We start from the raw sequence: 24698 nt of genomic DNA on the forward strand, positions 1-24698 counted from the left end.
GGCATTCAAGCAAAGTTTCTCTCCATTCAGAATCAGCAAACCATGTCAGGTCCATGTGGTGAGGAGTGCCTGGCCATCAGAAACAGACAAAAAATATGTTTCTTTCTCTGTGACTGAGAGAAAATACTTCATAAAGCTGCCATGGTGGTTAAAGAGTTAAAACACAAAAGATCATCTAGTTACCAAAGATGACAGTAAGTGATTAGTATTGTTGCCTCTGAAATGAGAAGGTAAAATAAAAATACCAGTAAGGGACCTCGGGACAGCTGCTTACCGTGTGCACGAACAGGTGAGAAGAAGAAATCCGCGTCCCCTTCGCCACTACCACTGCCTTCCACCCTAAAGAGTTCAGGCACTTGACAAGAGACACACAGAGACAGCCACACAACACACAGCAACACAGGAGAAAATTAAGAGCACTTAAAACGTACCAAGTAAAGAAGGAAATGCAGTAGCAACCACGCAAGGATGCACGCTCTTCCATAGACAACAGGCCATTTTGAATGATGACATGTAATATCATGTATAAAATTGCTAAATCTTTCTAGTTTGGGGAAAAATTCCAAGTAAATAGTAACTAATATTTTCCATGTCCAGTAATGTAAATAATTTTATCTGGAAATTTTCACCCTTTACAGTAATTTTAATCCATAGCATTTTAAATTTTTTATGATATTTGTGTATATAATCATATATTTAGACTTACACCTTGTCGATCACAATCAATTCAAAACTAGGGAAATGTATCTAGCATTTCAAACCCCAACCCATCTACCATTCTCAAACTTAATTGCCCATTTGACACCGACATTGTGGAAAAGTCCTCGATCATCAGGTGAAAAATTCAATTTTAACCCTGTCTATAAGGGATACCAGTTGTAAATGGTCAACAAAACACTTCCCTTCCTTGGTGTCTAAATTTTCTCACCTGCAAAAGGTGCTACTTTTTACAGAAATCTTACAAAGCTTAAAAACATAAGTAAAATATATAATGCCAGGGGAATACAGGAGAACTATAACAAACATAAAGTATTTACACTTTGATATCTAATCCATCTTCTACTCCAACCATGATTTTTTAAAATATTTACAAAGAAAGTCAGGGCAATGATGACTGAAATGAAAAGGCAGAGTAAGGAAAGCAAGCCACATTTAATATCCTTGATGGACAGGCCCAGGTTAAGGTCTGCCTTGGTTTTTGTTCTTCCTCCAATAGAGACTGGAATGTGCCAGGTATGAGAACTTATAGCACATGCATGACCTAAAGTCATCTCAGAGACAGAACGGATTGCCAGCAACTCTACAGTTCATAACTGCTCCCATACTGTCTAGAATTCATATGAAAGAAATGTGAAGTTCAATGCCATAAACACCTTGGTCAGTATCAAACAGCTGTTAAGGTCATGGTTAGCATTCCCAATCAGCTTTAGAAGCTAAACGGTATGGCATAAGGAGTGCTCTCTTGACCCACAAAGAATTTAGCTCTGCAAACTGTTCCACTTATTACACAGTCCCTAACAATAAATATAGAGGAACATCAATGTCTAGACTACTTTTCCTCTTACCTTCAACTCACTACTGAAAATTTAGTTTATCTATCACTACTTCTTACTAGGAAACTACAAATGAGAATCCATCACCAATTAGAATATAACTGCCTAGTCTAAATGTCTGAGGAATGTTTCTACATAAACTCTTAAGTATCACTATGACTGAGGAATGTTTCTACATAAACTCTTAAGTATCACTATGATGATAAATTTCTCAGTTACATTTGATGATCAAGGAATGGGATGCAGTTCAGTGGTGAATCACTTCTCTGATATGCACAGGGCCTTGGGATTAATCCCAGAACTGCAAAATTTTGATGATTTTTTTAAGAAAGAGTCTCCCTCTGCCCTGGGGGGCCTGGAACCCAAACTCACAGAGATCCATCTGTCTATGCCTCCAAAGTGCTGGGGTTAAAGGTATGGGACATCATACTTGGCCCTTGATTTGTTATTAACCAATACTAGTAGCAGTCACTGCATTTTCTCTTTCTAGTGCCTACATACTCATTGAGTTAAGTGATGTAAACAGTGACTTCAAATAGTACATGTTAATCTTTTCATTAATGAAACTGTTGGCATGAGAAGCTGATGTGGCAATGTGAAGTTGAACAGTTTCACTTTACAATAGAAAATGTTAGCCGGGCGTTGGTGGCGCACGCCTTTAATCCCAGCACTCGGGAGGCAGAGGCAGGCGGATCTCTGTGAGTTCAAGGCCAGCCTGGGCTACCAAGTGAGTTCCAGGAAAGGCGCAAAGCTACACAGAGAAACCCTGTCTCGAAAAAACCAAAAAAAAAAAAAAAAAAAAAAAAAAAAAAAAAAAAAAAAAGAAAATGTTGTCAATGCATTGAGTTTAAACTTCAAAGACCTTTGGTAAACAGTTTTCTGATCATTAGAATTAAGAATCAGATATTACAGGCCTGTCTTCCCTATATTATCTCTCTGGACTGCTCTGATCGATGCCTGCATTATATCTGGAGACAGCGCTAGTGGACCCATTAAGAAAATTCAAAAAGAAGGTCAATAGCCTTACAGTTTGGGGGTTAGCAAAGGAGAATGGCAGCAGTAATTTGGCATTGGGTGAAGCTGTTCTATGAGTTCTATAACTGTTCTATATGTTCTATAACTGGCACTGGTTAACGGCATCATGGTTGGCTGACAGGCAAATATTTGTTATTTATGTGTTACCGGTCTTACCTCCTCCACCCGAGTTTAACAACTCAACTTTAAAAGATTTTTCCAGTTCAGGGATGGAATTATCAGTGATGTTGACAAAAATATATTTATATCTTTCTCCTGGTTGAAATTCTACTGTGCCAGCAATACTCTGAAATACAAATGAGATTTATCCATCATATTACAATTATTCTTTGTGCAAAATTGCAAAATGAAAATGTTTACTGTATACCAAATTGTCAAACCCTTAGAGCATGGCATTCGTGAAGTTCCTTTGACAGCTTGGGCCCTTCCCAACACCGACCAATGCCTAAAACCTTATCATATTACCAATGTCCTCCTGCTTCATCTACGTTGTTCCCCCTAAACTTCGGAATTCAGCATAAAGCTCTGATTATCCAGCCTATTTCACAGCCACCCCTCACAGATCACAGGCCCTGCCACTTTCTAAACATAGACTTCAATAGATAACCAGTCATGTAACCCATTCTCGTTGGCACCTGGCAGCCGCTGGGAAAGGGAGAGTCAGTGTACCTTGGACGTGGCCCTGATAAGCTGTCCATGTTTCAGAGGATGACCTACACTTATGCACACGCTTGCAGCACTAAATAGACTCAATGGGTTAAAACAATCATAGGAAGTTGGGAGAGAAAAATGTGGAGGTGATTCAGGGGAGCCAGGAGGGAGCCAGGGTGCATTTGATCAAATATATTATACTCATATTTGAAATTCTCAAACAAATGAACAAACAATGAAAACACAGAACTCCAAGCAGCTGAATGGAAAGAACTAGGAGGTGGGTATTACTTGCCACTTGGTTAGTAAAATTAAGAATAATCATAACAACAATCATTGAGAACAATGATATTCACAATTCAGCTGTTTCTTCTCCATACATGATCCCTCCTGGCACCTTTCCTCACATATGTATTTTAAATTTATTTTTTGATAATAAAGACCATGATAAGAAGTAATGAAGGCAAACATTATCAAGTCATCAGCGCTAAGTAAATAAGTAGTTAAAAGAGGTGTTGTCACAGCCAGAACGTCAAGGCCCTCTGAAAACACTGATATGTCTCCACGGACACACTTCCTATCTGCCACAAAGGACTGAATAGGTTTCCTGTTTTGTTTCATTTATTATAGAAAGTGATAATGAAACTGGAAATTGTGGTTATTTCATCTACTCAGAAACTAAAGATTGTTAACATGAGCACCCACGTACTGCAAGAGATTAAGAAATTAAGAAAATGCAAAGAACACTTTAAACCAAGAAGACACACATTGAGGAATGTTATACACCAGCCTCATTAAAGATACAACGGGTGCTGGAGAAAAAAATTCATTTCCTAAGAAGAGTTTTTAGAAGACTAAATCTATGAATTAACTGGACTAGTTAACTGGACTAGAGCTGAAATTAATGGAATTCATTTAGCCAAGACTTGTATGGCTCAGGAAGAAGAATAGATATGAAACAAGAAACTAACACTGAAAGCCTAAAAGAAAAAATTATCTGGGAAACAATAAATATTGAAGTATGCATTATCTTTTTTGAGGATTCCCAAGCAGAAATTCTAACTATGTTCTTACTCAAAATACTGTTGTCAACCTTACGAACGGGAATGGTAATTGAATGTCACTACATATGTGCCATGCCCAGTGTACGACACACAAACTGATGTCATTCATCTCCAGAGTGGTCCTGCGCAATGAAGACATCATAACTTCATAGAGGAAGAAATTAAGAGTAGGGAACCTGACTCTCCACCATCACACATGGAGAGGTCAAGCCAAACCCTGGGTCTGTACATTTCTAGATCCTTAGTTTCAGACTAAAGTGCCATATTGCTTCTCCTTTGGGAAAAAAAAATGGTAAAATTGAAAAAAAAAAACCATGCACACATACTATCTTTGTAATTTTGATTTTATCTCATGGACCTTCTTCAAAAGTTTGAAACAGTTAAGAATCATCTTTTAATGCACCTGACCCAAAGCTATGCCATTATAACAAACTCCACATGAAAACTCAGAAGGAGAGCCACACTGCATGGAAGCTACCTCGGTGTCATGTTCCATTGCAGTCCACTGTCAACTTAGACAAGCTGAAAAGCTCCTAAGACAACCAGTGCGCTTTCTTTTGTTTGATGCGTTCCTTATGCAATGCAAGACACTTCCAACCCTCCGTGAGGGCTGTGTTCAGATTCAATGTACAAATACAGCTTCAAAAACCATGGCGATAGGCTGAAGAAAGGTCTCAGTAGTTAGGAGCACTTGTTCACCCTGAGGATCCACATGTTGGCTCTCAACTATCTGTAACTCTGGTTTCAGGGGATCCAAGGTGCTCTTCTGGCCTTGACGGGGATGGCATCTACATGGTGCACAGACACACATGCACAGCTGTACACATAAAATAAAATAAATAAAAAAAGTCTTAGTGGTATACCTGGTAGTCTTCCGGACTAAATGCCGTCAAGGACACTGTCCTAAATTCCACGGACACCCTGCCAAGGAGTCCTTGTGCACGAACAATCAGCAAACGGATCTCTCCGTCCTCCTCCTGCACCGTGAGGTGTGGTACACGACTGGCAGGCAGACTCATTGCATCTTCTGGCTGAGGAGGCCGCCCTGTGGAGAACTGCAGCAAGCCTAGGAGAGACAAAGTCAGAGGGCTCTTAGTCATCTGTGGAAGAATTTCGTGCTCAGCTGAAGCAACCTTGTGTAATCATTTCTATCATCAGGATAAAATCCTGAGGAGCTCCACATAAAACATGTTTTTAGAGTTAACTAACACACTTTTGATGACAAATATTTTTCTTATAACTTTTAAAAATTATTTCTTTTATTTTTGAGATTATAATATAATTACATCACTTTCCCCTTCTCCTTCCTCCATCCAAAGCCTCCCATATATCCAGCCTTGCTGTTTTTCAAACTCATGGCCTCTTTTTTTTCATTAAATGTTATGTACATACATGTGTGTGTATATAGGAATACATGTTCTTAAATTCATAAATACAACCTGTCAGTCTGTATAATGTTAATTGTATGTGTATAAGTTTTCAGAGCTGACTATTTGGTATCCAGTAACCAATTCAATGACCACTTGGTGTGCTCTTTCCGGGGAAGGACCGTTTCACCCCCTCTCGGCATTCCTTGGTTGCCAGCAGTTCTTTGTGCAGGGTTGAAGCCTCCTGAGATTTTTCATGTCTGTGTTAGCATGTCTCCTGGTGCCACCCATGATCAGCTCATGTTTAGGCAGTCAGGTTGGTGAGTAAACTGTGTGACTGTGTCATCTAGAAATGTCAGAAGCTGCACCCGTAATTGTTTTAAGCCTCTACAATGTTGAATATTAGTGTGCAAGGGAAGCAACCAATAGTACTGCCCAGATCGGACATCTGTGAACATCAGTGACCACTGTGGCACAGTAATCCTGTGTGCAGTCAGTAGTGACATACAGACCCTGGCAGTAACCGACAGCTCTGTGATTGGACTTAAGACCCCCTCAGCAAGAAGGAAATCATGCCTGGTACTGTGAACACAGTCAATACCCAGGGCTAGTGAAGTCATGGATCTTGGAGGTGAACCTGCTACCACCACTTTACTAAACCAGCAAAATCCTAACTATATTCTAAATATTTGTCCATATACCCACAGGTAAATAAAATCTTCAATGTTCAGCAACGAAACTTCTCTATGCAACAGATGGAGACCTTTACAGAAACTACAGCCAATCAGCAATGCAGAATTGTCCCAACTACTACATCCATAACACAAATCCTGCACCAAAGGCTTGGAATCATTGTAGAAGATGGGGCAAAAACATTGTAAGAGTCAGAGGAACAGGGAGGTTCCTGTGAGACTGTGTCATCTAGGAATGTCAGAAGCCACACCAGAATGTTTTTAAGCCTTCGTAATGTCAAACATTGAAGTGTTAATTTTCCTTGTCTTTAGTCAAAGAAATCTGTTTAATCCTACGGAACAATCAATAAAAGAAATACTAAGGGAATTTTAAAAATATGTATTTCCAGACATTTACTCATATTTGACAAATTTCTGAAATCTGGAATTGATATACAGCCACTGATGATACTCTAAAGAATCTGCAACACTTTATTTCAAATTTAACTCTAAAACCAGAATAAGAGATTCTCTATTTCTCTACCCAGACACTTAAAGATGTCCTTTCTTCATCTGCACACAAAATATCATTTTAATAAAAAAAATTTTCAACATCCATGGTAGTTCCCAATTAAAACTATCACTTGTTAGTATAATAGTCAAACTCCTCTAGTGAAAACTCCATGTTTTGAAACCTAATAAGACATATATTACAAAGTTTTTAATTACTTCAATATTAACACATTACCATAAATATTTTAATTACAGGAATGTTGATAACCATATAAAAGTACTTTTAAACTTTAAATATATTACTTAAGCTCAGAAGTTGATCTTTACTTTTTCTTTCATAAACAATGTCCTACGAAACAGCAACAGAGGTGTTAGCACTGAGAGGCCTTGAAGGAGTCCTGCTTCATACTCACTTGTAAGAAGTTCTTAATAAAACCAAGTACGGCAAGAGAAGAGAAAAATAATTGCAACAGAGAGTGCTTTACCATAAGGGTGATCACTAGCTTTGATGGTGATGTCTGTGGTCTCCTTTTCGGGGTCTATGCTGGCACCACTGCTGGGAGTTGAACCAAGTTTTCCATCTCCTGGGACTGCAGAAACCAATGTCACCCGAAAATACTCATTAAGCTCAGGAATGTCATCATCAAGAACGTACAGATTCAGGACCTGTTCAGCGCAAGAGCACAGCAGTAGTTACTACTTTGGGGAAATAGCCAACTAAATCATGTATGATTGAAATTGTCAGTAAACATCACTTATTTCTACACAAACTTGCACACTGAAATATATGTGTACCTGTGTAGGCACATATGCAAATAAGAAGAGAGCTGAGGATATGAATTCATTAATAATGTTTACTTGAATAAACTGAATGTGTTACCTCAACATTTGCATATTAGTATCTTGTTCCCAGAGTGGTGGTGTCAGGAGTGGAGACTTTAGAAGAAAACTAGATATTAGAGACTTAATGAACACGATCAGGATCAGTGTCCTTATGAAAGAGGTCATGGGGGGGCTCATTTACTCCTTCTACCACATGACACAATGAATCGGTACCACAGATGTAAAACAGAAAAGGAGCCTCCCCAGCCCCTGCATCTGCAGGCACCCAGCCCTTAAGCATCCCATGATTTCACACTGTGAACAGCACTGTGCTGCTGTTTCTAAACTCCCCAATGGAAAGTATTGTGTGATAGCAATCTAAACACGTAGGAATGGTAACACACATCTGTCATATCAGTACTCAGGAGGCTGAGGCAGGAGGATGACAACTCCAAGGCCCACCTTGACCACATGTTTCTAAATAGATAAGTAAGTAAATATATAAAAATACAAATCTAGAAAAATACATCCTCAAGCTATATTAATTTTATTGTACTGGCATTAAAGAATTTTTAAAACTAACGTTGAAAATTTTTTATTTTTCTCTCACAGAAAAGCTAGATTATTTCTGTTTTAAAGAATAATAGATACACCTAATTTCCCACATAGTTTAAAATGCTTAGATACCAAGGGATTGCTAACCAATGAATAAATAAAGAGATGATGAAACACTTTCCCAGAAGCATCCAAAGAAACCCAGGCGGTAGAGTTTACCTCAGATCTCTGCCAAGGCAGGAAGGTAATGGTACCACTGGCATTAGCAAAATCATCAACGAGGTAATTGATGCCTTCCGTTTCGATCTGTGAGATGGTGTAGAAAACATGAACATAATCCAAAGCTCCCCTTGTTCGCTCTACCACACAGGAAATGGTGGACCCCTCCTCTGTAATCTGTAATTGAACATAAATGATTTTTAAATGCATGGTCAGTGAAGAAATTAGTGCTTTCCTGAGTCCTTCTGCTTTTTATAGCCTAGTTCCACTTTCCACGTGTCTAAACAGGCTTGGAGACCTCTACATTTACAAAGTGTATTTGAGAGCATTGTTTCTTCCCCTGCTTATTAGGTACAAAGCAAAAGCAACTGTAATCGCTTTACTGTGTAAGTAGTTCATTCACTGATAGCTCCTGCCTGCTAGACACAATGCCAGGTGTGATGGTTACAAAAGATCTTTTTTTCCAAAACAATGCACAACCCTCGCTGAATAAAGGACATTCAAAGAAGGCCACAGTCTTACAATATAACTAAAGATGAAGTGCAGACCAACAAAATCCAGGCAGAGTCAATGGCAGAAGGCTGAACATCAAGAATATTCTAGGAATGGCTACAAAAGCTTCAGTATTGGTGGAATCATTCCGGAGTGACACAAAGCACAAAAGTATTTTAGAACTGTCCAGCCAGATGTGGTGGCTCTTCATCCAAGCACTTGAGAAATGGAGACAGAAGATTATGATTTCTGTGAGTTCCAGGTCAACCTGGGCTACACAGTAAGGCCCAGATTCAATAGATAGATAGATAGATAGATAGATAGATAGATAGATAGATAGATAGATAGATAGATAGATAGATAGATAGATAGATAGATAGATAGGCAGGCAGACAGACAAGAAATAAATGCCTCAGATGGAGGAAACAGAAAAGGGAATTTTGTATTATGCTTGGTATCTTTTTAATTCCTTTTTTACACATATGTAAAAAGCATAAACATATCTGTGTACATTTTTTCAAAAGATAATATTTGATTCAAACAACTTAAAATAATGGTTTAAAACTATGTGGAGCTAGAAGTCTGGTGTTTTTAAAATAGATCTGCATCCTCTTCATAGGGTCTCGGTTTGACTCTGTTTTTACATTTGGAAACATACTTCATAGGAAATAACTGCAACTGAACAGAGATAAATATCTCCCAAGGCTAAGGTTAGGTGCTGACGGCAGGGCTGGAGAAGACGGACTTGGAACTTGTCTACTGACAGGTAATAATGGAAAGCTTTCACAATGCATATGGACTATCCAGGCCTTTCTCCGGCAAATCCTGAATTTCAAGGAGCAGCAGGAACCCACTGACTCTGAAGTAAACAGGAGGGAGCACACAGGGGCCAACACGGTCAGTTCTCTGTCTGCTGGCCATGTGGTACAAGATGAAGCAACCAGATAAGAGTTCACTGGAGTCATGGGTATATCTTCTGGCAGTCAGATGATCCCCAGAAACCCAGTCAGAGTAGAACATCTAATACCGCAGTGTGTAAAGGATGGAGGTTGGAAACAGATTTAGACAATGGATCAGAAAGACGTGTAGAGCTAGGCTCAGTCTCACTTCTGCTTCTAACTTCTTGAGCTCGGTTATAAAGTACTCAGAAGCTGATACCAGCACTGAATGTGCATAGGACATTCTGGGGAGACCATTCCAGCTCTATAAGAGATGGTTCGGTCCCTAGGCCCGCAACTTGCCTGAGTCTTTCACTAGCCATTCAAGTGCATTCACTTCAATGACTGTGTGCCCATTGTCAGACCTTCACATGGTATGTGGCCACATGATACATGGTACCACGGGCCATATACAACGAGCATATACACATAAAATTTGATAAGTGATATATAAAAAAGGGCTAGGACAGTGCAAGTGGTAGTTCAGCATTTGTGTTGGGATCCACACTTTATTTCTAGTGTTACAGTTTTTCTTCTGATTTTCAGTAACTAACCCTGTATCACTTGCAGGTATCAATTAATCTGCAACCTTCTGAGGATCATGCTTACAAGTAAACAAGTTCCTTCTCAAGGCAATAGGCTACAGCACACTTGTTGTAGGGTGCCTTAAGTGTTTACTGTGTGCACTGTTTTGTTAGTCCCCGAATTTCCTCTTAAGCACCAGTGGTATTGTTTTTTGAGCTATTATCTCCTGCTCCTATCTCTCTAAGGGCTTAATGTTCTCACTACTGGTGGCTTCTGGAAAGCCACTCAGCGTGCTGTGACAGGTGTGACTTCCTGAGGTGAGGCCCTCCATCCATACAGGCTGAGGAGAAGAACACAACAAAGCAGCAAAAAGACCCAAGAGCACAGCATGACTTCCCACGTGATTTCCTCTGCGGGCTCTGCTTGACTTCTGCACATTGGCAGGATGTACCTGAGCAAATGGGAGATGGGAAGAGGAAGGTCGAGGGTCAGAGTTCTGAGCCCCTTTGTGTGCTCATCAACTTTCCCGGACTCTTCTCAAACAGGGGATCATAATGGTTACAGGACTTAGATGGACATTAAACACGCACTATACATAGATTCTAGTAATACATTACCATATACAAGTACTTCCTCCCTTAAAAATAGACCACCATGTATTATGTAAAAATGCCTCACTTTATAAAGATAAATATGTACATGCTGAAAAGTAGGATTCCTCTGTATTTCAACTTCCAACACAATGACAATTGATTTGCTCCAATTTGTCCTCTAAATTTATGTCTTTATTATTTGAGAAATAAATATATTTTTATCATATTCTTTCTGCTCCCCATCTTTTCCCACATTCTACCCTCTGCTCATCCAATTTGATGTTCTCACTCTCTGATTAAAAAAAAATACTAGGGCTGAAGAGATGGCTCAGTGGTTAAGAGCACTGGCTGTCCTTCCAAAGGTCCTGAGTTCAATTCCCAGCAACCACATGGTGGCTCACAACCATCTGTAATGAGATTTGGTGCCCTCTTCTGGCCTACAGGCAAAACATGCAGACAGAACATTATATACATAATAGATAAATAAATCTTAAAAAAAAAACTAAACTTAAACAAAACAATAACACAAGCAAATAAAATACACACACACACACATACACAGAACCCTATTGTGTTGGCCAGTTCCTCCTAAGCATGGGGTCTATCTTGGTATCACTCCAAATTTTAACGAGAATGATTTTTTGTACAATCTAAGCTAATAAACCATTCATTTGAACATGCAAATATTCAGCCCCTCCTTTCAGCAAAAGGCAGGGAGCAAATATATCCAAAGACTTACTCAGAAATGTGTGGAGGGCCCTTTTAGACCTAAAAAGCATGACCAGGAGGGATTAGACTAGGAGAGCGCTTTACTGTACCTTCCATCAACAAAATCCTCCTGACGTGTTGTACAAGTATATTCAAATGCATGCTGTATGTGGAGTTTATATGGAAACATGTACAGTTTTGTGCTACATTCAGCAAAGCATATCTTATAAAATTTCAGTTAAAGACTCCTTTAAGTGTCAAGAGTCCATAAGAACAAATCACTTAGGATGATTGGCTAAAACAATACACCATTAATGTTCACAAATATTATAAAACAAATGGCATCCCCTGAAGTTTTGTTGTTTTAAATACTTAGGTCAAAAAGATTAAGCAATACTGAGAAAAAGGTTAATTACTGAAGCCTGGCAATGAGCACACTGCATCCACTATTCCAGCTGCTCTGTTTGGGTGTAGATCATCTACAGAGACTTTAAATTCAGGTTTATTCGTGTTCCCTCCCACAACCAGACAGCTGATCCAAGAATGGTATCTTCATCACATTCTTTCCCCTCCCCCATCTTTTCCCACATTCTACCCTCCACCCACCCAATTTCATGTTCTCACTCTTTGTGATAAAAAAAAAAAATGGGGAGAAAGAATATGGTTACTAGACATCAGGATGCCTAGTAACACAAATTTGACATTTCTGACACATTTGGAAAAGCCCTGAACTACAAAGTATAATTACTGACATAGGAATCCATCAAGAGATAGAAAATATATATGTAATGTTTTTCCTAATATTATCATAGCTACCTGAACTGACTTTAGAATATTGACACAAGCATTTAGGCCAGTGAATGGATCCCCTGCAGCCCTCAAAGCCACCTTGATCCAGTTCAAACTAGAAACAGCTAGTAGTCCTCAACACTGCACCCTCTTTTGTTTCTAAGTTTAATTCATTTTAATTACATGTGTGTGAAGTGTGTAGGTACGTGCACACAAGTGCAGGTACCTCGGAGGCCAGAAAGGGTGGATGCCCCTGGAACTGGAATTCCAGGAATTGGAAGCTGCCCAGTATGGATATTGGGAACAAACTCAGGTCTTCTGCAAGAGCAGTACATACTCTTAATCACCGAGCCATCTCTTCAGCACCCTGTGCTCAGCCAGCATTTTGCAAATGTTCATATCAATGGGGGATCAGAAGTAAGGGTGATCAATTAGGAGAGTTGTCAAGTCCATTTGCTCAGAAACAGGGCAGTTCTGTGAAATGTGAAGTGGGCTTCTTTTATGAAATAGAAAATTAAAACTAAGGAATTACAAATCCAGTTTGAATTTTTATTCTGTTTTATGTTTGGGCAATGCTTTGTGAGTTGTACTGTATTGGTACAGCCCTAAAGGAATTTATTCATATAATATAGTAGGTACTTAAAATACAGTTAAGTAAAAACAGTATCTTATTTCCACAATGGTCTTTCCAAACCATTTCTAAATTGATTCTTAAACCATGTATATAAAAATATAAAACAAGCCGGGCGTTGGTGGCGCACACCTTTAATCCCAGCACTCGGGAGGCAGAGCCAGGCGGATCTCTGTGAGTTCGAGGCCAGCCTGGGCTACCAAGTGAGCTCCAGGAAAGGCGCAAAGCTACACAGAGAAACCCTGTCTCGAAAAACCAAAAAAAAAAAAAAAAAAATATATATATATATATATATATACATATATACATATATATATATAACAAAAGATTAGTTATATAAAATGTGAGTCTCACAAGTTCTATGAATTATTGTGAAAAAGTAATTTCATCAATTAATTATATGGAATACACAATTTTATAAAGTACGTTAAGGAAGAAATAACATAGAAATTATACAGAAGAACAAAGCATGGTGACATGGATACTATTCTGGGTTTAACAAGATCAGCGGTCTACTCAACACGGATTCCAACTGCAATCCGAACAATCATTTGATATGCCTTATCGGAGCTCCAATCTACCCATAAGTTTATTGATTCTTCCTATTATAGTCTATTAAGCACCTGCTCTTTCATGGGACACAGTGAACCTTGGCAAAGAAGAAACATCAAAATAATTATGACCACTTTCAATATTTCTGAAAATGAACCAAGCTACTAAATTCAGTCTTACGAGGCACAAAGTAAACAAAGACTTCTCAAATCTTTTTCTTTGTAGACCTGCACACTCATAAAATCACTCAGAAGTCCAAACAGTTTCTGTCTATGTTAGTGAAGACCATTGTTATCCACTGTACTAAAAAATGTAAAAATGAAATGAGTAGTGACTATTAACTAATTGGAATACAACAATAAGCCTGTCTGTCAACACAAACAACATGTATTCTGAGTAATAACTATTTATTCTAAAACAAAGAGAAGCAGTAACAAGAAGCAGCATTTTCTATTTTTATGTCTTTCCCAAGCAGCTGATTCTCAATCTGTAGGTCATGACCCCTTTGGAGGTCAAACAATCATTTTTTTCTATTAAAGTTTTTCACTTATTTTACATACCAACCACAGTTTCCCCCTCCCTCCTCCCTTCCCGTCGCCTCTCCCCTCCTCCTGTCTATCCCCCCACCATCCGCTCCTCCTCTGTCGAACAATCATTCCACAGGGGTCATTTAAGAACATTGGAAAACACAGATATTTACATTATGATTCATAACAGTAGAAAAATATAGCAATGAAGTAACAACAAAAATAAGGTTATGGTTGGGGTCAGCACCACACGAGGAGCCGTATTAAAGGTCCCAGCACAGGAAGGTTGAGGGCCTCTGCTCTGAAGTCGGGTTTAGTGGGAAGCAGCTGGACTTCATAGCCCCTTCTACAACCAGTATGTTCTTCCTCCCCGAGTTCTAGCTGAAGTATAAATACAAAATCCGGCCTCACATGTAACTGGAAAGCAGTGGAGTCTTCAGAGACTTTGAGGATAACTATGGGTACTGCAGTACCACACCAAAATTTGAAAAGTGGCAGCTTCTTGGAGTTTAGTGCAACCTGCAAACGTATTTTGTTGCCCTGTGACCCACTGCCCATCTTGCACTGGGAATCAATCTGCTATCCGTGCAATGATTATTTAGAACATACTGGCTTACTGAGCTCTTTATATCTTCCATGTGCTAACATATTTAATTACACAAAACAAGTACACTGATATAGATCACTGGCAATATTATCTCAAACATCTGAAGGGCTCAAAAACTGTCGAACTCACTTTGGCGGATTAAAATTTTCCAAAACTCAGATTCTCATGTGAAAGACTGACTATTTTTAATCACCAACCAGAACTATTATATGTTTTCTCATAATAGGTAGTTCACTTTTCTGAAAATATGTGCCAAATACCAAAGTCTACATAAATAAAACTTGTCAATCTTTTTTTTTTTTTTCAAAATGTAGTGTTCCATGAGATCAGCAACTAATTATGCTCCTGATTCAAAACTGTTTCTGTACCTTTCCTCACTCATCCATCATGGCTTTCGGGCTTGTCTGTGCATGTGTATGTGGTGAGTGTACCTATGGGAATCCGTGTTTGCACAAGGGTGGGCACACCACTGTGCATGTGCATGGGAAGGCCTAAAGGTAACGTTGGGCATCTACTTCAACAGTGCTCCACTTTATTTATTCACACAGGGTGGCTTGCAGAACGCAGGGCTCACAGATTTCAGTTGGTCTACTCGCCATGACTACTTAGATTTATGTGGGGTTTGAGTTCTTACATTGACAAGGGCAAGCCCTCTAACCACTGAAAAATTCTTCTAGGCCCACAACCGTGCGCGTGCGTGCGTGCGTGCATGTGTGTGTGCGTGTGTGCGTGTGTGCGTGCGTGCGTGCGTGACACATGCTCGCTCACAGGTGGCAACAGCAACCAGAAGAATGCAGTGGAGCTGGAGTTACAAGAGGTTCTGAGGCAACCATGGGGCCTGGGCAAGAGCAGTGCCCGCTCCTGACTGCTGCTCTCTCTCCAGCCCCCCAGCCATCCTGCTTTGGAAAGGCAACAGAAAATGTCTTTTTCCACTTCTCATTTGGGCATAGAATATTAGAAAACTACAGGTATTTGTAGTTTGAGACTTCCAAAACTTAATCTTGCACTGATTTAATAAAATATCTTTAAATAAAGTTAACACTGTTCATGTGGTGGTGAGTAAGCGGCAGAGTGGGTAACACCTCCATAATTTGTACCCAGGAGCCAGAAGCTCCAAGTCCAGGTCATCTTTGCTTTTGTAGCACAAAATGTCAATAAGATGAAAAGCTAAAATATCTTACTATTGCTTATAAAATTAAGTTTGACCTTGTGGAGGCCCTGAAGGGATCTCAAGAAAACCTAGGGACCCTAGAGCCACATTTTGAGAAAGGTTTCTGTAAGACTGAATAAATATTCCTGGTTTTCATACTCATAATGATGATAAAAAATAGGAGTTTTAGGTTTCTCCTATCATTTAAAATATAAGAATTATGTAATGTTTCTAAAAATTAATTGTCAATCTTTAATCTTTCAGACTCAACAATGTTCTCTTAATCCCCAAACATTGCTCTTTCAAACATGTATCCATTCATTTCATCTCACATAGACTTGGGAAATTCCAGCTGTAACTTCACTGCAGTGTATTACGTCATGTGGCCAAGGCGTACAAATTCTCTCACCCACAGTGAAGGGCAAGGTGGAATCTGTTGAGGCGAAGTTGTGTAACTACAGAGTCAACTGTCACCAAGTAAGATCATCAGTGGGAGTTGTGAAACAAGCCGGTGTGGAAAGCTTGACTACAACGGTTCAGACTAGAGAACACTGAGAGACCGCTCTTCATTTTAAGTATTTTTGAAGTGTTGGTTTTTGCTTTTCCAGTTTGGTTGCTCATGTACTTAACTAAAACTAAACACTATCTGAACTGCTGTGTGCTTCTTCACATTTTGATGTCAAATGTATTCAAAAGGTCCCACAGGTTTTCTGAACACCTCCATTCTTGGTGCTACTGATACAATAATGAATCACAAGACCTTCCTGTGGCTCAGGGCTGTTTCTCTGTGTGATAGATATAGATGTAACCAATACTTAAGCAGACTTACGAAGGCCAGAAGGCAATGGATAGTGTGATCAGTGCTCCAAAATAATGAGGGGATGAAGAGCAATGAGTTTGAGAAGGTTAAAAGCATTAAACAATGGATGGATGAAGAGCCATGGGGTTGAGAAGTTAAAAGCATTAAACAACGGGTGGATGAAGAGCCATGGGTTTGAGAAGATTATCTGTGACTTTAAACAGGAGACAGTGTCTGAGTAACTGCGACTCATGACCTGGAGAAAACGATGGCAAAGACGGAGACTGGTGAGTGCCTATCTTGACACCGGGATCGTACCAAGGCTAGTCCATCTGAGCCACACTGATGAAAGGTGGGATTTACACAGATGAGGCCAGCGTCATGGGCAGAGGCCAGATCTTGAAGGTAACTTAAGGAATATAACATTGCATGGTACGACTATGGTTCTCACAACCCAGCAAAAACTACCCGACTTTTCAAAATTGGGCAAAATGACATTTAAAGATACATGGAGAAAGATAATGGATTAAGAATCTCAAGAGATGGGCTCAGATTCTAGTTCTTTTATAATAGAGGCAAAGAACAAAATTGATATTCATTAAGATGTAATAAACACAAAGCTGTAAACAGGCATTTGAGTTGATCCTGCCTGATTTAATTCAACTTTGGATAGTTATTTCTCAGACCTGTAACACTGTCTCTGATTCTACAATGAGAAGTATCTGTCTTACAGATTATCAGAAAAGTGCATACATCTGAATATGTAAAAGCTGATGTCTGGGTACCCCCTTTAAAGGCACAGATGAGATGACTTAGGGGCAAAGACATTTGCTATCAAGTTTGATGTCCTGAGTTTGATCCCTAAAGATCTCACATAAGTTATCCTCTGACATTCAGAGGCACAGCAGGCACACACACACACACACACTCACACACCAAGTTAACAAATAATAAATAAATAAGTAGATGAATGTAAAAGAGCAATTTGAAGTCATTATTAGCATATGTGATATTTCTGAAGTTTAACAAAAACAACTTAAGAGCTCTTGTCTTGTGGTTGCCATGGAAACTAAGGGATTACATGAAATTCCAGAGATCTGGGCATTCAAATTTAAGCTGCAATGAGTCCTGTGACACATAACTTTTCCAAGTTCAACTCATGCTATTTTTCTTAACCATTCAGTTAACATACTCCTTCATCTAATCTACCGGTGTCAAGCTGCAGGGCAACAGCGCTCTTGTTTCTTGGCAGCGTTCATGAACACGGAGCATTCGCTGTCACACACAACACCTGTGAGGCAGTTTCGTGAGCTCTCGCATTACTAATCAGGAAACTGAGATGATCAGGTATCTCTGAAAACTTAGGAAGAACTGATAAGAACAGTAAAGCGGTCTAATGAATTAAGCCAGCCAAGACAGTTGGTGAGAAACAATTACAAGCAAGTTGGGAGAATCCCACAACTACTTTAAAATGTCCCCTGTAAGAAAAAAAAAGCAAATTGAAATCAAGTTTCATTTTTAATTATTCACACAGGCTTTCAGTATGAACTATTTTATTTACATATATGGTATCAAAAATATTAGCAATATTATATATGGTACATAATTATTCATTCTTTAAAGTGACCAACTTTTAAGCTAATTGCTGAGAGTTATTTGCTCTTTCGCTCTTGTTTCCTACACCTCAGTAAGGTGACTTAAACTGAAAACTGCCAGGAACAGGGACTGAGATTTGCATGTGCAAACACAGCTACCACACACTTCTGGACAGCTAGCTCAACCCCAAACAAATGCACCTACACCGAGTGTTTTACAGCGGAATTCTCCAAGCTCCCTACTCACCTCCGGTATGCAAGCTCCCGTGAAACCAAACAGGCCATTGGAATTGTCACTCTTCTGGACTCTCAGTCTAGCTGTAGTGTTTGCCTCCGAAACCTGCGCCCCTCCATAGACAGAGACCAGTTTAAGAAGAAACAGCTCCTCTCCTTCCTCCTCCTTGTCATCTCTTGCAGAAACGATGAATGACTTGTTATTTTCTCCTTGTCTGAACTCCAGATACCCAGATATGGGGTGTAGATCATTCCTTGCAGGCATAGCGTGGAGTTCATAAATCTCTTCGGCAGTCAGTTTCCGCTCATAGACCCTCACATCCTGCATCCAGCCTGTGAATCGGTCACTGCCGTTCATCCCCGCCCCAATTCTCAGTATTCCAGGACCTGAAATTAGACATGCATTTAGATGCTACAACAGCCACTGTCTCCTACCACAAGCTCTAAGTGTGATTCAGAAAGCAAGACAATTCTACAGAAATATATCTTTGGTAAGTAAAACTTTTTGGCATAACTAAAATGAGACCAAATAAACATCATCTTTCATTATGACAAAAAGGAACCTGCACAATAATTTCTGGGATTTGTGATCTTACACTACAGTATCTACCTTCAAAATTAAATGATGCTCTTCAAAGTAATTTATATCGGTCTGTCAAAATCATTTATGCACAGAAAAATAAATGTATACATCATATATATATATATATATCCATATATATCCACGTATGCTTGTGTGTTGTATATTCATTTGAGTAGAAATGTGTCCTATGACACTTTAAAACTATTTACTGATTTTAAAATGTTAATAGGTTAGTTCAGTTCCAATTTTAAAACTATAGATTATACACATAGAGAGCCTGAAAGTTCTATGGACTAAAAATTCTTCTCCAGTTAAATAAACTGGGGAGTGGTGTTTTCTATGGGCCGACTGTATCATTTTGTCTAAAACTTAACTGAATGTAGAAATAGAAGCAGTTCTTAGAAGAGCTTTTAAAAATAGTGAGAGCATACAGGCCAACTATATCTCACCTTCACAGGCCTTTTAAGGATTTCATCAATTTATCATTTAGTTAGTTTGTTTTTTATTTTGGTTTTTGATGTTTTGTGACAAGATCTCATTACTGCTTCTGGCCAGCAACTTGATATGTAACCCAGGGTAGCTTGTCCTTCATGATTGTCCTGCCTCAGCCTCCCAAGTACAATCTACAGTGAGTTACTCAAAGAGAGAGCATATGATTTGGCTAAAAGCCAACAAAGATTATCTCTTCAAAGCAAGCCACAGGATTCATCCATTCACCTACTAATAAATATAGAGCCTGTAATCATTTCGGTGAATATTTTCTCCTGACTCCTCTTCTTCCTAATGCCCATCACCCTCACTTCTGATCTTACTGAAGGAGAAACTGCTGTGAATATCGCTCTATATAAATAAAACACTGATGGCCAGTGACCAGGCAGGAAGTATAGGCGGGACAAGGAGAGAGGAGAATTGGAAAAGCAGGAAGAAGGATGGGGAGACACTGGCAGCCACCACCAGGACAAGCAGCATGTGAAGATGCCGGTAAGCCACCAGCCATGTGGCAAAGTATATATTTATAAAAATAGGTTAATTTAAAATATAAGAACAGTTAGCAAGAAGCCTGCCACGGCCATACAGTTTATAAGTAATATAAGTGTCTGAGTGATTATTTTATACATGGATTGTGGGACTGCAGGGCTTGGTGGAACCTGGAAAGAAGCCCTCCAGCAAGAAACAGTTCTCCAGACACAACGGGCTGCTTCAGAATTCCAGACACTTGCTCATCCCTAAGCTGAAACAGTCCTCATCATGACCACTAACTTGAGGGACAAGAGATGCTCCTATTTTTTCCTTTCTTCCTAGAAAGTTTTATAGCACATCTCTAGCCTGGAGCCTGTTTCTGATTCCACCAGGCTAAAGACTTTGCACCCTTCATTTCTGAAATATTCAATATAACCTGATCTTGGTCTTGGTAGGCACATAGCTTCGTAAGAGAAAAACAAACAAAGTCAAGTTTCAAAACTTGCTAGCTCTTTTGTAAAAATCAAATTTTAATTGAAGACTTGAGAACTTTCAAATTCAATGTTCTAGTTATGAAGCTGGCACTCACCATCAGTGATGGCTTCTCCTTTGAGACTCTTGATTCCCCTGGGTATTGCACTTCCATCCAGATAGAATTCAATTATGCCATCATCTAGGATAATTAAAACATGAAGCCAAACACCTTCTTCTAAATATTTCATGACTGTGGTCTTGGCAATATATGTAACATTTGATCCAAAAGTTTTATAGTGAAGGGAAAGGGTCACATGGGATTCATTAGTTTGAATTTTTACCCCATAATAGATACTTCCATTGCCGTCATCCTTTGCTATGAGAAATCCATTTGTATTGGCATTAGGCATTACCCAGGCTGAAAATGTAAAGTTGGCAATTGTGTTATTCCTGGAAGGGTGGTACTTGGGGTCGACAGTCCCAAATGCACCTTCTAGTCCACTGAAGTACAAGACATCCGTTCCGCTCTGGTGACGTCGCATATGTGGCTGCAAACGCACAGTAGCAGGGAAAATTCCTACCAGCAGGAAGTCGATCATTGGTGGCAAACCAGCAGTGAACTCTCCGGACAGTATCTCCCAGCCCACTCGCACATCGCCGAAGACACCCTGTCGTCTCAAAACGGTAAAGCTGGTAATATAAGACATATCATCTTCTGACAGGACATCTTCTGCCACTTCTCTGTCTAGACACTCTGGATCTAAGACGAAAATCCCAAACGGATCATCATTGAATGGAATCATGACTGTCACCTGAAGGTTGGTTTCTGCTAGCTGACCTCCAGAACCTGTAGTGAGAAAATTTAGAATAACTAAAAAACCGGAAGTTAAATAATTTTTAGTCGAAAAAAAAAAAGCAGTGTGTTTTACAGGAAAAAGTCTAGTTAAATAATTTATTCATTATCAGTGAATAATGGAATCATCACATTGTTTTCACCATGTTTTGCAGGGTAATGTTATTAAATAACATCAATTAGCATATTCATATTGATAATCAGTCAAGATCCCCTCCCCCCAATATTTTTATATTTAAAACCCAAAATGGTGAGATAGAGGAAGCCTCTATTCATAAAACTGAACCTCCCTAAGACCTTAAAATAAACATGCAAAATTAACAGTTTGAGGCTCAGGACATAATTTAATGGTAGAACACATGATTAGCACAGAGCCTCAGATTCTATGCCTAATACCAATGAATAAGTAAGAAAAACTGAGCCAGATACAGTGTCACATGCCTATGACCCCAGAATTCTGGAGGTGTAGGCAGCAGGATCCAGAGTTCGAAGCCAGCCTGTGCTGTATAGAGACATCTCTTGTTGATAATCATTGGCAACAAACCAGCCGTGAACTCTCTGGATAGTATTTCCCAGCCAACCTTTACATCACCAAAGACGCCCTGCTGTCTCAAAATGGTAAACAAAGAAGAGCTAGGGTTGTAGCTCACTGGCAGAGCACTCCTAACACACACAGGCTTAGAGTTTGACTCCCAGCACTGCAAAAACAAAACAATTTCTACCGAGAAAGGTACTTTGACATTAAAATCAGACATTCATAACATACTTAACTTCACCATCAACCAGACTTTGTATGCAATTCTATTTAAGTATAAATTATAAGATTTTGGTTGGTAACATAAGAGATAGAAAGAGCCCACACCTGAAATATTTACAAGCTTTAGAGTATAAAATTCATTGAATTCAGGAATTCCATCTGGGAAAGCATGGAGAATTACTGGTTTTGATCCTTCTCCGTCTATGAAGTTAACAGTCCCTGACGTTTCGTAGAACTCTTGTCCAGACTGCAGAGAAACATTCTGAAACAGCTTCCAAGCCACAGAGACATTGCCAAAGTGTCCACGGTGCCTCAAAACCCTAAGTGAAAACGGAACAATATTATGTTAAAGAAACATGTATGCGGTGAATGTAACTACAGCAAAAGCATTCTGTTCTCTCTTGAAAGTACACATTTTCTATTTATCACCAAACTAGCCAGCAGGTCCCATTGAGCAACCAAGTAAAGTAAAGGAAGGAAATGGTAGCAAGAACTTAAACCTCTCAAAGAAATCCAAGAAAACAAAAACAAACAATGGGAGGAAATGAATAAATCCCTTTTTTTTAAAAAAAAAAAAAAAGCTGAGAAATAAACAAACAGGTAAAGAAAATGAATAAAATGGCTCAAAATCTAAAAGCGAAAATAGAAGCAATTAAAGATAAGACAAACTGAGGGAATCCGGGACATGAAAATTGTAGATAAGCAAACAAGAACTAAAGATGCAAGCATCACAAACAGAATACAAGCGATGAAAGAGAGAATCTCAAGTGTTGAAGACATGATACAAGACATTGATACACCGAACCAAGAAAATGTTAAATCTAAAAAGTTTCTGATGCAAAATGTCGAGCAAATCTGGGACATTATGAAAAAAAAAAAAACTTAAGGAGAAGAATCCCAGCTCAACAACCCAGAAAAATATTTTTAATAAAATCATAAAAGAAAACTTTCCTAACCTGAAGAAGGACATGCCTATAAAGATACAAGAAGCTTATAACACCAAATAGATTGGCCCAGAAAAGAAATTCCCCTCACCACATAATACTCAAAACACAAAACATACAGAACAAAGAAAGAACATTAAAAGCCGTAAGGGAAAAAGGCTAAGAAACATATGAAGGCAGACCAATTAGAATTACACCTGACTTCTCAGTGGAGACTCTAAAATCAGAAGAGCCTGAACAGATTTCACAAATTCTTGTGGACCACAGATGCCAACCTAGACTACTATATCCAGCAAAACTTTCAACCAACATAGAGGGAGAAATATCTTGATATTTCATGACAAAGTCAAATTTAAACAATATCTACCCACAAATCCAGCCCTGTAGAAGATACTAGACAGAAAATTCTAACCCAAGAAAGCTAACTACAACCATGAAAACTTAGTAAATAAAAAAACCTCACACTAGAAAAAATAAAAGAAGGGAAACACACACAAACACTACTACCACAACCAACAACAATAAAATAACAGAAATTAACAATCATTGGTCATTGATATCTCTCAATATCAATGGACTCAATCCCCCAATAAAAAGACATATGCTAACAGAATAGATGTGAAAACAAGATCCATCCTTCTTCTGCATCCAAGAAATACACCTCAACATCAAAGATAGACATTATCTCAGAGTAAATGATAGGACAAAGATGTTCAAAGCAAGTGGACTCAAGAAGCAAGCTGGTGTAGCCATTTTAATATCTAACAAAATAGACTTCAAACCAAAATTAATCAAAAGAGAAGGGAAAGAACTCATCATAGAAAAAATCCACCAAGATGACGTCTCAATGCTTGACATCTGTGCCCCAAATGCAAGGGCACCCCCACGTTTGTAAAAGAAACATTACTAAAACTTAAATCATGCATTGACTCTCACACTTTAGTAGTGGGAGACTTCAATACCCAACTCTCACCAATGGATAGGTCATCCAGACAAAAAGTAAACAAGAAATAATGGAGCTAACAGAGACTATGAACCAAATGGATCTAACAGATATCTACAGAACATTTCACCCAAACAGGAAAAAAAAATACCTTCTTCTCAGCAGTTTACAAAACTGTATCCAAAATTGATGGCATACTCTGACACAAAGAAAGTCTCAATAGATACAAGAAAACTAAAATAACCCCCTGTATGTTATCAGACCACCATGGATTAAAGCAGGACTTCAACAACAACAGAAAGCCTATAAACTCATGGAAACTGAACAGTTCTCAACTGAACTGACACTGGATCAAGAAAGAAATAAAGATATTAAGGATTCCTAGAATTTGATGAAAATTAATGCACGACATACCCAAATTTATGGGACACAATGAAAGTGATACTAAGAGGAAAGTTCATAGCACTAAGTATCTTCAGAAAGAAATTGGAGATATATCATACTAGCAACTTAACAGCACACCTGAAAGCTCTGGAATAAAAGGAATCAAACACACCTAAAAGGAGTAGATGCCAGGAAAAAAATCAAACTGAT

General features: G+C 38.9%; 1 protein-coding gene across 1 annotated transcript in view; it reads right to left on the bottom strand.

The window, feature by feature from the left end:
- Positions 1–24698, bottom strand: part of Adgrv1 (adhesion G protein-coupled receptor V1) — a 541812-nt gene that overhangs the window by 446831 nt on the left and 70283 nt on the right. Inside the window, exons 19-26 of the mRNA XM_076552019.1 lie at positions 22323–22537; positions 20723–21454; positions 18604–18977; positions 8451–8627; positions 7340–7520; positions 5167–5369; positions 2745–2874; positions 275–355 (exon numbers count right to left, since the gene is read on the bottom strand). Coding sequence (XP_076408134.1) covers positions 275–355; positions 2745–2874; positions 5167–5369; positions 7340–7520; positions 8451–8627; positions 18604–18977; positions 20723–21454; positions 22323–22537 — 2093 coding nt within the window. The remainder of the gene's footprint in view (positions 1–274; positions 356–2744; positions 2875–5166; positions 5370–7339; positions 7521–8450; positions 8628–18603; positions 18978–20722; positions 21455–22322; positions 22538–24698) is intronic.

Source organism: Peromyscus maniculatus, chromosome 15 (genome assembly GCF_049852395.1).
Source record: "Peromyscus maniculatus bairdii isolate BWxNUB_F1_BW_parent chromosome 15, HU_Pman_BW_mat_3.1, whole genome shotgun sequence".
In the NCBI taxonomy this organism is placed as follows: Eukaryota; Metazoa; Chordata; class Mammalia; order Rodentia; family Cricetidae; genus Peromyscus; species Peromyscus maniculatus.